This window comes from Hippocampus guttulatus, chromosome 6 (assembly GCF_054856545.1).
Source record: "Hippocampus guttulatus isolate MCC_2025c chromosome 6, RoL_Hgut_1.0, whole genome shotgun sequence".
Classification (NCBI taxonomy): Eukaryota; Metazoa; Chordata; class Actinopteri; order Syngnathiformes; family Syngnathidae; genus Hippocampus; species Hippocampus guttulatus.
The window spans coordinates 22,477,086-22,491,756 of NC_141266.1; the positions used below are offsets into that span (position 1 = coordinate 22,477,086).

At 42.8% G+C, this 14,671-nt stretch overlaps 1 protein-coding gene across 5 annotated transcripts in view; it reads right to left on the bottom strand.

The window, feature by feature from the left end:
- arhgef1 (Rho guanine nucleotide exchange factor (GEF) 1) overlaps nt 1–14,101 on the bottom strand; it is a 32,706-nt gene extending 18,605 nt beyond the window's left edge. For 4 of the 5 annotated variants that reach the window (XM_086113203.1, XM_086113204.1, XM_086113200.1 and 1 more), the window contains exons 1-3: nt 13,991–14,101; nt 1,479–1,676; nt 554–652 (exon numbers count right to left, since the gene is read on the bottom strand). In XM_086113203.1, coding sequence (XP_085969329.1) covers nt 554–652; nt 1,479–1,640 — 261 coding nt within the window. In that variant the 5' untranslated portion in view covers nt 1,641–1,676; nt 13,991–14,101. The remainder of the gene's footprint in view (nt 1–553; nt 653–1,478; nt 1,677–13,990) is intronic. The other variant, XM_086113202.1, reaches the window with a different exon arrangement.
- Nucleotides 14,102–14,671: the final 570 nt, after the last annotated feature.

Consider the following 14,671-nt stretch of genomic DNA (forward strand, 5'->3'; position numbering starts at 1 on the left):
GTTTTTATTTCATTTTGACTTTTGCTTTTTCAATTCATTTAGTTTTTTTAGGAGCATTTTTGTTAGTTTTTATGAGTTTTTCTTGTTATGAAAAGGTTCTGTTTTAGCTTAGTTTTTTATTAGTTTTAGTTTTTTTAATACATGGAGGATTTGTCGATGCATGTAAAAAAAAAAAGAAGTAACAACCGGTAAGTATTGCGTCATAATGTAAACTACAATTTTCAAACGACTGTTTGAGCTTCTTTCTTCTTTGTGGGTGTGCTGCAACACAACAATTAAGGCATTTAAAATCAAACTCGAAAGCTCACGTATTATGTTAATTTGCAAGGATGAAAACTAAAGATATTTTGGCAATAATTTATATAGCTTAATTAATTTTATAAACACATCATGAATTTTCAGTAAGTTTATTTTTTTTCCCTTAATTCCCGACCCCTACCCCCAATTTTAGTTTTAGTTCTTTCAGGAGTACTCGTTGCCTATAATAACCTTGGACCTCACGGGAGCTCAGTTCGGCGTGGGACAAAGGATCCCTAATCCTTTTCCTACTTACTGCACCCTTGTCCAAGAAGGTGTTGTGGAACTCCACAAACTGCTTCTTGGTTTCTTTGGCATTGAGGTTCTTCAGGAGGTCGGCGTGGAGGTAACAAAGCTGAGAGAGGACACACGGTGACGATGGTTTGTGTGGGTTGTGGAAACACATTCAAAACGCATGAACACGAGTTACGATGACAAAGCATTCAACTAAACCAGCGTGTCTTCACGTTAGCCACGGTGAGAAAGGGGAAGTGGTGCGTTTCAAGGAGCCAGGGTGTCGGAGCGAATGGGAGTGTTACTGGTGCGTTTGCAAGCGTCTGTGGCAAAAATAAAATAAAAAAAGTGCACCAAAGATAGGGTGGTGTATTCCTGCGCGAATAGATAACTGCATGCCAGCTGGCAACAGCTGTAGTTTGTTATCATTTACGCACAGACATTGAAGAGTTAACTGCTGGGCCGCTTGAAATCATCACTCATTAGATGATTAGAATGGTTTTAAATTGGAGGGAACATTTGTGTTGAGAAAGTTTAAAAGGTCAAAAAAAATAAAAACACCTGACGGGGCAAGCCAAAAAACAATGACAAATCATGACTCAAATTTAGGTACAATTGATCAAAATTGGTGGAAAATTTGTTTTTAACAAAATTGTGGCAAAAGTTGGTGAAATTTGTCAAAATTTTCATTGAAATTTGTAATAATTGGTGGTACAATTACAAAATGGAAATTGTGAAATTATTCAAAGGTTTAGAAATTACCATTAGTGTGGCATTTGTAGAAATCTTGTAACATGGAAAATGTTTCATAACGGGTGCAAATAGTTTAATTTGTAAAGGAAAAAAAAAAAATCAAAATCCGGGAAAAAATAAATCATAAACTGTACCCACCCGCTTCTAAATCTGAAGCCAAAAGTGAAAGTGAGCATAGCGTGGTGGCGTCTCACCAGCGGCGCCGGGTCAAACTGGAGGATGACGTGCTGCATGAAGACCAGCAGGTGGGCGGGCCGCTCCTTCAGCATTTCAATGCTGCTGAAAAAGCACTGATCGTCCACCACCTCGTTCAGATCGTTCTCAAAGTCCTCGTCCTCGGCCCCGATGATGTTCATGGCTGCGTCCGAGCACCGAGCCCTAAACGCGCCCTGCTACAGACACACACACACACACATTAGGAGTGAACCTACAAAACTGTGGTGTTGAAAGGGCTGCGGTGTAAAAAATTAGGGTGCACCTAACTTTTGTACTGTTGCACCAGAGAAAAAAAGTTGGATGCACCAGTGCAAAAAGACCTGAAATCATATCAATATTTAGTCGCTACTTTTTTTTAGTTCATCTAGTTAGTGCAATGGTGGATAATCCACCCAGCCATCCATTCATTTTCTGATCCACGTTATCCTCACAGGGGTCACGGGGTGTGCTGGAGCCTATCCCAGCCGTCTTCAGGCAGTAGGCAGGGGACACCCTGAACCGGTTGCCAGCCAATCACAGAGCACACAGAGACAAACAACCATGCACGCTCACACTCACACCTAGGGACAATTTCGAGTGTCCAATCAGCCTGCCATGCATGTTTCTGGAATGTGGGAGGAAACCGGAATACCCAGAGAAAACCCACGCAGGCACGGGGAGAACTCCACACAGGAAGGTCGGAGCTGGGTTTGAACCCACGACCTCTGCACTGTGAGGTCGACGCGCTAACCACTCGCCCACCGGGCCGCCCCAGAGTGGATAAATGAGATAATATTGCATACAGTAAAAAAAAAAAAAGGTGAGATCAGTGGTGAGAGAAAGAGCTGAAACTGCTGGTCCTGCCGCAGTTACTTCAAAAGCTTGGGCGGCATGGGTCCAACCCAAAGGTTGTGGGTTTCATCCTCAACCCCCGGTGATGATGTCTGAACCCTCAGTTCATCCTGACGCTGCGTCGTCCGGAGGGAAAATGAATGCACTTGGAGTACCTCAGGTCGAAAAGCGTAATACAAGTGAAAGCCCATTCAAAACCCACAATATTTGGGAGACATTTTAAAACAGGCCGGAGAGGGACCCTCAAGCACTGGGGTTGGACACGCCTGCCCTCGAGCATGGACCTCATCAACCGCTCTCATGCCAATTGAGGTGTAGCCCCATTCCAGCCATCTTTCCATTTGTATTTTCAGTCTAAAAAAAATAAAAAATAAATTATATGTACAGTAGAGGAAGGCTAATTAGGTTCTGCACAAGCAGAGTGCCTGCAACATTTTGGCTTGTGGTTGACAGCATGATGCCTTCTTTTCCATCCAATTTTAGGCTGGAATCACTGAATAATGGAAGCTTTCTACTCTATCGAACACAACGCTGGTCTCAATGTATTTACAATTATACTCCTGTTTCATTCAGTCTGTCGCTAAAAAACAGCCGAGGGTGACAGACTCCTCGAAAGGCAGCGCCTGTCGATTCGGCACGCGGAACAACACCACTGAAACTACCTCACAGAGGAGTGAACGGAACGAGGAACGCCAACTCCTTACGGGAACGAAGCGGCGTCATTACGGCTGACTCTCTTCCGCAGTTGAATTATCTCATTTTAATTCCACACCGAGGTCATCGCGCAGTGCGGTTACGCGATATGCGTGGGCTGCCGACGCAGGCCACGGGCCAAGTGAGACGAGCCTTTTGTGGTAAGGTCAAGAGACTGCGGGCCAAGTGTATGTTTGCCTTATAAATGACTTGCCAAGTGGTTCCAGCTCATTAAGCGCTCATTGTGTAAGAGCACTGTGTTGCCGGCACACTGACTAACAAGGGAGGGTCATGCAGCCTAAATAGGGAAGAAAAAAAAAAAACAATCTGAATTAAAAATTGCACAATCGTAAAAATGGTTGATCAATACATCTGGTTATGTAATTTGCAATGTTGGTTGTAAAATGAGTAAAATTGGCTGCAAAATTAATTACAAAGCAGGGCAATTCATCAAATAAATAAATAGGTAAATAAATAAATATATTCATTAATACTTGTGGAATTTATTACATTTGAAATGAAATTTGGAGCAAAATTTGTCAAAATGGTCAGTCGATATTTTTTCCAAATTGGTTGTTAAACTCATACGTACAATTCCTTAGAAAATTGGTCATCACATTTTTAGGTTTTTGGTCGCAAACTTCCTAAAATTGCAAAGCAAGACGATTCAATCTATAAAACATTTTAAAAGTTGCCCAAACTCATACATGTGTAGGAAAATGTATCCACAACTTGTAAAACTGCTCCTAAAAAGTAGACAACCGGTTGTAAAATAGGCAATAAATTGCAAAGCAATGTGCTTCAATCTGCCCCCCCCCCAAAAAAAAAAGGTCAAATTGGCCATGGACTGCGTCGTGAAATGCACAATTACACGAACATCTTTGCAAACATCACACAAGACGGGAACCTATCATGCCACGGCAAAAATGACTCCCCAAGTGGTTCGCAGCTGATTTTGTGCTCTTGATGTAAGAGCTTTGTGTTGTTGGAAGCTTGAGTAATAAGCAAGGGGAAGGTGATGCAGACTAAACAGGAAAGAAAAACAACCGGTGTTTTGGAGCAGATGCGTACATGGATATGGACAAAAGTTACACAACGCTACAACTGCACCGCAAAAAGAATTACAATTACAATGAGGGAATTTTGGAAAATGTTGAGCGAAAGTGCTCAAAACGGTCGTACATTTTTTTTAAATTGTTAATTTCAGCATATGTGAGAAATTGGCAATGCCATTTCAATTTGACGGTAAAATGAAAAAGATGAAAAGTTGTCACATTACGAAAATATTGAGAGGAAACCTGCGTGAACACGTACAATGGAAGCTTTGAAGTCATGCAATCAAATGGCTCTGATTATTGACACAGGCAGACACTTTCTTGTCAGATACAAGATCTGAAATCTGACTTGCATTAAAATAGCAACACCATCATGCACAAGCAATTCATTGGACCACATAAACAGAACCCCCCCCCCCACCCCCCTGAAAAAAATTAACATTTAAGAAAGATCATCTACTGCTATGGCCATGATTTCCCGCAGGGGAAAACGGTGGTGAAATTCAATCAGCAGCATCACCGACCTCACTGTACTCAACATGCAGACTCTCCTTTTTACGAGGAAGGAAGGCGTCGACGTGTAAATGCAGCGTTCATCAGGCTGCCAGGAGAGCTGACAAGCCATTCAGGGTGAAAGGGAGTTCTTCTGCAACAAAGCTTGGACTGAGCGGGACGAGGGCGAAACCGAGCCATCGACCGAGCGACAGAGAGGAAGAATGCGTTCATTCATTCGTGGTCACTGGCGGTGCGCTGCGGGTAGTTTTGGAGCCGCTCGCGTGGGGAGGGTTAACCAAACCAAATCAAACGCCGCCCACGTCACCAAGCCAAACAATAACGCCGGAGAGACATACATGACACTCTCCAATCTCAAAGGAACAGTTGACAGCTGAAGTGCTAAGGATGCTTAAAAAAAAAAAAGAAAAAAGGACAACAAAAGTGATAAATAGGCTCTTTCGAGATAATTTTTGGGGGGGGGGGGGGTGGGTGGGACTTGATATTGACATTTAAAATTTGGACTGTGCAGTATATTGATTGAATCAAGCACTTTTTCCTCCCTATAAGTCAGCCAACCACCAGGGGGCGAGCACATGGTTATGGCTTCATTCAGCTGCCCAAACAGCAAACAAATTTTAGCACAGCAGTCTGAAAACATACCATTAATGTAGATGTACGCATGTACAGTACAGTATAGGCTGTGTATGCTAAGCTAAATGTTAGCTAGCCATTTGCGTTTGTCTGGGCCCGCCGTTTTTAATTCCACTTTAATTTGTTGGCTCAGTGTTGGTTGAAGCGGCTTACTTAACCGATTCTGACCAGTGTGACTGCTCGCACAACCACACACTCCTTGCTTAGTCATTCGAGGTGTGTATCGTTGCGGCACATATTTGTTATTGGTCATTGTTCGTTCATTTTGGACAGCTTTGAGTGGTGAACGGGGCGGCAGGAATGGCCTCAAAAAATAAAGTGAAGACTCTCTTTTCATCAGATTATTTTATATATACAGTATATTTTAACCATTCTTTTGTTATGAGCATTAGTTGTTCCGCCAACTTCACGTTTTGCTTTTATGACACCTCAAACTATAAAACAATAAAAACACACACAATCAAATAATGATTTAAGATACAACGAAGAAACATGTCATGATGTTTGCCATTCACGCCACTTAATTTTTTTCCTGTGACTGTTACACACACATTCTAACTAGCCTAGCGCATACTCTGTGTGTTTGCCACCCCCCGCCCCCCGCAAAAAAAAACAAAACACAAAAAACGCACACCACGCAAGCCAATGTTTTTGGAGCTCGCTGAGCTGAAGTCCGACGGCTGTACCACGCCATGTCAAAAGTGAGCGAGTGTGACGCATGTGGCGACCCGAGTGTGAAGCTCAAGTCAGCTGTGGAGGTCAAAGGGGAGCAAGTGGGGAATGTTAGCCTCGTTAGCTTAGCATCGTTAGAAAGGTCTGGCTTATCGGAGGTTTCTACGAGGTGGCGGGAGAGGAGGGGATAGTTTTGCTGCTCTCCCGCCTAACACATTCCAGTTCTTAGTAAGTGTCAGGTGGCATCAATCTAATGATAGCCATCAAGCGTATGTGCTTCTGTGTGTGTGTGTGTGTGTGTGTGTGTGTTTTAGAGTTAAGACTCGCCACATATGTGGGAGGGGGCCATTCCAATGTGATTGTGGGGAGCCAGAGAGAGCGTGTGCACACGTGTGTGTGTGTGTGTGTGTGTGTGCCCGAGTGTGAAACAACTGGTCTTTAATGCAGCATTCCTCCGTCCTCCAGGCCGCAGTCCAACACCACTTAGGAAGCAATGGAACAAAGGCTATACAAATTAATATGACATCTTGAAGGTTCTACAAACTCTACCATGGTGAAAAATGTTCTTATAATATTGATACACATCAGCTTCCTGCATGTGTAATGTGCCAAAGTATGGCGGTGTCAACTCGAGTCACTTCACAGCAGGCAGCGGTTTTTGGTAGACAGAACAATTCTTCAAACAAGAGGCTTCAACATGCTATATGCCGCGCGGATTTGAGGTTTGCTGTCAAACTAAACATCAAACGAGGAGAATATGCACAAACGGTTGAATGTATTAATATTTAATTTCCTCATTTCTTTTTAATCTGACGTACAATATTAGCATGGCATTTTTTTTCTTTTGCAAGAACATCTTTTTGTTTTTCATGTCAATGGGCAAAAACCAATTTGATAAGCAATTAAACCAGCTGAGTGTAAGTCTCATGTCTAGCATCAAACTTAGGACAGCTAAAAGAAAAATGGTCTTTCTTTTAAGCATCAGATCAAAAAATGTTGCCCATGGAAGCATTCCCAGGTGCACCTGGTCGATCGACATGTCGGGTCATCGCTCTCCTCTTACAGGCGCTCACAATGGAGCCCACTTCCTGTCCTCTTGTGCTCAACCAGGGCGGTGGCACAAAAATAGCCCCGGTGGTCACGGCGGCTAATGGCTGCCGTGTACTTGCCGTGCTCATCCGGCCGCATGGGCTCATTAGACACCAGTAAGGAGGGGATTCCCAACAGCACACACCCACACACACAAGACTTACAGAGAAAGAGAGAGAACAGCACTGGGGGAGTGGAAGGTGGTAAGGCGCACAGACAGGAAGTGGGCGTAATTTCCTGAGGAAGCTATCAGAGAATTTCCTCCCAGCGCCATCAGATGGGAGAAAGGGAAAGCCAGACAGCAGGAATGGAAGGAAAAAAAGGTGTAAGAGTGTAAGAATGAGAGCTGGCCTTTGCACTGACATGAGGAAGCGGCACAGGAAGGTGACACGGCAACAAAACCCGCTGACGAACAAAAGAAGAAGCACCGTGTGGCCTCAAGCAGCAAAACCGACATACAGTGGAGCCTCATCACACGAAATCAGCGGTGTGCAAACTTTTTTTCGAGGGCTACAAAATGAAAAACTAAAGGATGTAAGGCCCACTGAAATTCTTTAGGAGAGACAGACTTTTATGTTGTTCTTTTTTTTTTTCCAGGGCTGATACCAATCTTTTTATTAGACAACAAGACTGATAACTGATATTGAGTTGACGATATTCATTTGCACTAAAAAGGGGAAAAAATATCATATTAATGAATAATGAATGATTAAGAATATACAGGTATGTAATTGCATTAATATTTCATTTCATTATTGCATTAAAAATGTATAAAGTAATATAATTGCACACACAGTCACGTAGGTGGCAGTGGCACAGGGATTATAAAAAAATGTTATTCAGCAGATTTCGATTTTTTTTGTTTGTTTTATTTAATGTTATAAAAGATTTAATGTTATTCAGAGGTATACTTACTAATTGTATAGACAAATGACACGATTAAGAGTCATGTTGGAGAGTATAATATTATTAGGAGAATATTTTAACTGAAAATAATTGAGAACCACTGCTGTTTAAACATGTTCTTTTTTTTACTGCCTTCCAGGACCTTAGGCGGCGTTTTTACAGCTTTTAGGACAGAACGCCACCCACACCCTACCCCCAGCCCATAGACTAAACAGAGTGAGAGAGAAGGAGTAAAAACCGAGGGTGGGGGGCATCGCAGACCAGGGAGGACACAAATAAGAGAGGAGGCAAAAAATAACAAGGCGCAGAAGGTCAAGTGCGGGGAAAAAAACACGGTGAAAAAAAGAATCACCTGAAATTTTTTTTTGTTTTTTTTTTGTAGGGGATGGGGGGGAGGGAGTAAGTGACCATGAACAATGTTCTCTCTTTACAAACACACTAAACACTTCCACCGGGGGACAAATGCTTTTTGGATGCAGCTGGCAAAGGTGACGTAAGCTAACACCTCGGTGAAAACACACTGCTGCCTCTTTGTGTGTAGGTGTGCGTGTGTGTGTGCGCGCCTGTTAATGTCTTTCTGTTCAGCATGCCATCACACAGCCACGATTACATAAGAGCATCGGGCATGTTTTACGGACTCACTACATGACTGGTACAGTGGTGCCTTGAGATACGAGCCATGGTTCAGATGTTTTTTGACTTACAAGCACATACTTAAGCTACGAGGTGACCTCAACTCACTTGACAATGGGCAGCATTTAGCGCTCGGGTAACGAATGTCACAGCACCCCCGTGTTCTGGGTTTAGTCATGTGACAAGCTGTGCCCCTGAGCCACTATGATGTCATTTTCAGTCGACAGCAAGTGGCAAAATGGCCGCCCCCTCAGATGGATGAAAACGGGTGGATTTTGCTCCTGAATTCATTCCACAAATGCAATATCTAGAATCGGAATACCGGTACTATGTTTATACAAGTGTCAAACTTTGCTGGCAACCCAATAAATAAAACGATCCAACAATTGGGACGTGGCCGAGGTGTTCACTCGACTGAACGACATTGGAGCTTGACCGTTTGATGTTGCATGATTGAACGCGTGAAACAGAAATGTAAAGGCTGTGACTGGCTGGGAACAAAGGAGCATACAGCCAACGGACGGGCAATTTGAAAGTACCATGCTCACGCAGAGTTGGAAAATGTGAGGGGCAACACAAAACATCTTTCACAAGTGCAGCTGTTTCCTGTCTCGTGTGCTGCGACGCTTCTGCTCTGGCTCACTGAACACTGAAGCAGCAGCAGCCAGGCTCTCGTCTGTCGACCAAGTTCTGTGGCAGTGTTCTTTTTCCACGAGTAAGTGGAGCATTTGGGTGTTTGAGAGAAAAAGGTGGATTTTTAAAAATAGAATTATTAAAATATATAAAAGTAAAAACGTTGAGAAATAAATTTGATATTTTTGAGAAAAAAATGTCATAAGTACTAAAAGTGAAAAGGCACTATTTTGGAGGGGAAAAAAGTATATTTGAGTAAAAAATAAATAAATAAAATGCACTGGTCCATCTGGTTTGCCCACCTCACCCATCAGGAGGGAGCATAATACTGTACTGCAGTCAGGCAGGCACAAAAGAAGAAGAAAACTTAATCTTCTCCATTGGTCAGTGACTAAGATGTCATTCATAATTTCAGTAGAGGATAAAGAAAGAATACATGCCTCGTGAGTACTGCAATCTCTCTCTTCATGCGTCTTCATGCGTTGCTTCATCGCTTGTGTTCAAATATCTGTTCTTCTCAAACCGCTAGTATCAATGCTAACCGTTAGCATGTGAATGGCGCTTTGGATTAGGTGTTAGCATGATGTGAAGCGGACATACCTCAGCCCAAGCTCTGTTAAGTTTGACAGTAAACTTCAATTGTGCTTGACATTAAATATCTTCAAGACTCTTTTTCAAAAGAATTTTTCAATATTTGCCTTTGTGCTGCTTATTTGGAAGTGATTGGAGCTTACCAGCATCAAACAGTTAAAAAAAGGGTCACTTCTATCCCAAGGCACCACAGTACTGGATCAAGATGATTGTTTTCGGCTAAGGCCACAGAACAATAAATTTACTTGACTGTCTACGCTATAAATAATCATCCATTTTTATCTCTGCTGGCTAGTTAGAGCTTCCAACCAGGCTGCAAAAATCTGCGGCAACGTAACCAATTTTGCAACACTGGCTGCAAAATTCACTAATGTCCACTAAAACTCGAACAGTCATTTTCTTGTGCAGCTTGTAATATCACTTGCGCCAGCAAGCAGACAGGCAGACACCTTCGGGGCAGGAATAACCCGCTTCTGGATACCCCCCCACTCCCAACCCAAACTCTCTCAACAAACGCCAGCCAACGTCCGCCCGTCTGTCCACGTGTGTGCCGCATACAAAGGGCAAAGTTATCCCAGCAATCTCACCGCCACTCTGACAGCCGGCTAAAAACAAAGCACTGGCCACACGGCCGCTGCGGTGCTAGCAAGGCACTACATTAGAGATGCCTGCGCAGTCCAATCGATGTCAATAGAGAGGGAAATTAAAATTAAAAATAAGCAGCCATTTTTCAGATATAGTTTCAAGACAAAAGGACTTATCCAATCACACATTCACACACACATACATTTTTTCCAATCCGTTTATGCCCACAAGGGTCGCGAGGCGTGTTAGAGCCTATCCCACCTGTCTTTGGTACATATTCTTCATTCTTTGCATAGAAATATTAATATAAGTGCTGCACTGATGAGCTGAGAGCCATTGATTTGAATGCCACTGGAGTTCCAGGCAGAACAAGTCCCGCTGCAATGTGGCAATTAATTTCAATCTATTTAATTAATGATGTCATAACAGTTTTTCGAAGGTATATTATTGAATGCTATTTTTCTGATTCAAAGAAAACATTGCAAATTTTGGGTGTTTGGGAGGCTGGAACAGATAAAGGGCATTTCCATTCATTTCAATGGGGAAAAACGATTTGAGATCAGAAATTAAGGACTTTTGTTGAAAGGCACGACTGTATAGTGAAAAGACTTTCAGTGCAAAAAACAAACAACAACAACAACAACCCAGAAAGCAAGCCCCTGTGCACCTTATAACCCCCCATGGCAGGCAGACAAGCGCCACTTAATGTCATTTCACTAGCGTGACATAGCGGCCAAAACCAGACAACGGCTTGCCACTTCTCTTTCAATGTCACTCGGCTGCAATATCACTGACGCTTTTCTACGACTCGAGTGACCATTAAGTGTTCTTCTTATTCCATCCAGAGAACGTTTCACCCTTTCGCAGCTCCCTCATCATCGACCCTCATCGCACTGCCCCCCTAGTCCCCTCTCAATATGGAGGTCACAGACACCATGGAAACATTTGATAGGCCAGAAGCTATCGACTGGCATGGATTGGCACTTCCCAAGCGCTAACTGCTTCCGTGTGTGTGTGCGCGCGCACACGCAGAGGTCTAATTGCCGAGGCCAAACACACTCATGCCACTATGGGACACTGAGTCGTTTATTTATAAGTCTGCTGTGTGTGTCTGGATTTCATTTGCTTTGATATAGCCTCCATGTAGAACATTGGAAGCGTTTTTTGCTAGCAAGGAGACAACAAGGCGCAGCTAACCTGACACCAATTTCGGGGAAAGTTACATTGGGGAGGGGAGGGGGGGGGGGTACTCTGAGAGCATATTCTGATGAATGGCCTTCTCTCTTATGGCCCAGGTCAGTCTACTGTACATAACAAGTGATCCGGATCAAAGCAGTCTTTTTGTTTGGGGTACCCAACAGTCACGCTAAAGACACACAAAAAAAGTCTCATTAATCATCTGGCCAATTTAATCATAGGCATGAAGACAGAAACAAATAATGCTTTTTCCCCCCCTACTCTTAGTAACTCAATAATATGCCGTTATAGTAGTCATTTGTAGAGGATGAAGAATATATGGCCAAAAGTATACTAGATACGAAGTATATGACTTCTAAAACCCCAACTGTCGATGCTAGCCGTTAGCATGTCGATGGCATTTTGCGTTGCTTGCTAGCGTTTAGCGAAGATAACTTTCCTAATGCATAACTATGTTTTCTTTAAAGACCCGAGTGCAAGCTTTCAACATCCACCCAGCGAGTGGGACTTTTTCCAGGCGTCCCATGAATGACTTCATTCTCACTCGCTTGCTGGGCGTCTCGCTTCAGCTCTCCCTAACCGGCTGCCGCAAAACTCTCCACGACAGACGGGGTATAACTCTTTCCATTTTCTTGCTTTTCCAGTGAGCTGAGTGATATGGAAATGTGAAGATCCTCGCTATGAACGCAACGCAGATGAAATTGAAGAAGTTGTTCGTGCAGACCGCTCATCTTGGACACAAGTGATCTAAAAAAACCACCAAGCTCATTTTCACCCACCAAGCAAACAAGATATAAATCGGGAGTTTCTGTCGATTTCTGAAAACGTCTCTTTCAGGCTCAGCCTAATTTTTGCTGAAGATTATCGAATGTTAAATGTTAAGTCCTGCTTTTTAGGCCTCCACAAAGCAATGGCTATATGTTCCTTTTATAATGTACATCTTTGCGTGTGGTTGTTAATGAATATTGTGAGATAATGAATTAAACCCCAACTCGGGTGTAGTGACCATGACCCGTCCGCTGTGTATCCTAACGGCGGCCGCCGTTTTACGACGCCACTGAGGAAGCGAAGTGCGACAAAACAGGCAACCTTCCTTTAAAAGGAAGAGAAGGTGGCCTTTGGGCTGCACACAAGCCCGCACTTGTTCAGCCAGTGGGCGGTGCCACCAACTCCCCCTTCCTCCACCTTTACGCTCTGACAGGAAGTTGGTACGGTCTCCATCAACTGCAGCTGCATCACAGGCAAGCAAAAACCACCAAAATGCTCAATGATTAACTGACTATCAGTGCTTATTGAAGCAAATTATGCGTTCACTGCCGTTTCCTGAGAGGGCACACACACACACACACACACAAAAAGCAGTAATCAATACTATGCAGACACTCATTATTGATCTCGTCTGCATCTTTAACGAGGCTATGCAGGGGAGCCATTTTGTTTTTGGTTTGGTACGTAAATGATGAGCAAACATTTGTTATATAGCATGAGAATTTGCGAGTTCAAAGTTTTAGACATTTCCTTTAAAAGTTCCCTTGAAGTTTTTTTCTTTAAAAAAGTCAAAAATATTTTATTTTATAAATCGCATTAGATATATTTAATCATGTATTTATTATGTTAATGAATAAATCATGTGGAAATGTTTCATGTTAGTGAATTCTTCCAATAATTAGGAAACCAAAAAATAAATGTCAATTTGTATGGATCTCCGCCAGTGTTACCATTTTCAAAGAATCCCTTTTACAACATTGCTAGAAAATCTCAATGTATCATCAATGTTAAGTTACTTTTTTAGAAAAGGCCCACGGGATACCCATTTGGTGGACTAACTGGTGCCCGCAGACAGTGTGATTTATCCTTTTCATGTTTTGGGGGCTTTTAAAATGAACTTGCCGGGCCACGTAAAATGCTCTCGCCGGTCTGTGTATGGCCCACTGGTTGCAGGTTTTCCACCCTTTGTCATACGCCGCTGTGGGGCAGGCCTACTGTTGGCCTGTCACAGGACATTAACAACACAAAGACTCGACCAACAAAAGCAATTCTCAAATTGTCACTCAATAATTCCACCAACTCTGTGAAATCGGATTCTTTTTGTGACGCGTCAACGCAACACCTCGTTTGATCTGAACATCAACTCCACTTGAACACACAAACACCGCCTCATACTAGTTCTCACGCCAGACAATCACAACATTCCGTGGTCAGTGCCTTGAAAGGCGTCATTAAAACGAACCGGTGTGTATTTATTTTTATATTTAAAACACAATAGGAGAAAGTGTAGTCCGACGCCAGCCCCGGTCGGGGCAGCGTTACCGTGCTGGAGGATTTGTCAGCGTCCAAAAACATAACAAAACAAAAAAAAAAACCCCTGAAAACACCTTCGCGGTCACTCTTTTTCGGCACTTTTTAAAAAATATTCCACAAGCAACTCACCGCCGGTCACGTTTAAAAGCGTTACTCACCCGCAAAGAGGGAGAAAACGTCCGTCCAAGCGCCTGAACCGTGTTTTGTGTCGGGAAAAAAGTTGTCGTTGTGTCATCAAATCAAGTGAAGTGAGCAAAGGTGGGGTGGGGGGTTGAGGGGAGGAGGGGAAAACGGTACGCGGAAGTACACGAGAATTTAGTCACTCACTAAAATGTCAATTCATTTTATTTAAATGTCAAGATTGTATTTATTTAGTACCCAATAATGACTGATATGATTTGGACATAAGTTTTATTTTAAAAAGAGTCGGTGGAAAGAGTCACTTTGCATTGTGTTACACAATAAATCGTCCCCCTTGTACTGTACAGTGTACACGTTAAAAAGATTGACTGCATTTATTTTTTAATTTGACATTTTAAAACGCAAAATATCACGCTATGCACGACATGCTCAATCCAGTGTTTTATTGCTTGCAAAATTGTAATTGTTTCAATCCAAGTGTCTCGTTGGGTTAACAAACTTCCCCCGTTAAATTAACTTGGCCGTGGGGGTAAATGTCCGACTTCAGAATGACATTCATATCTCTGTTTAACCGTTAAAACCCGTTATTTACAGTAATCACGCCCATTATGCCATCCTTTGGCACGGTAACGTCTACTAATGACGCTATGAATAGATTTATTTTTAGACGTTGACCACGCAAACACATCATAACGAAC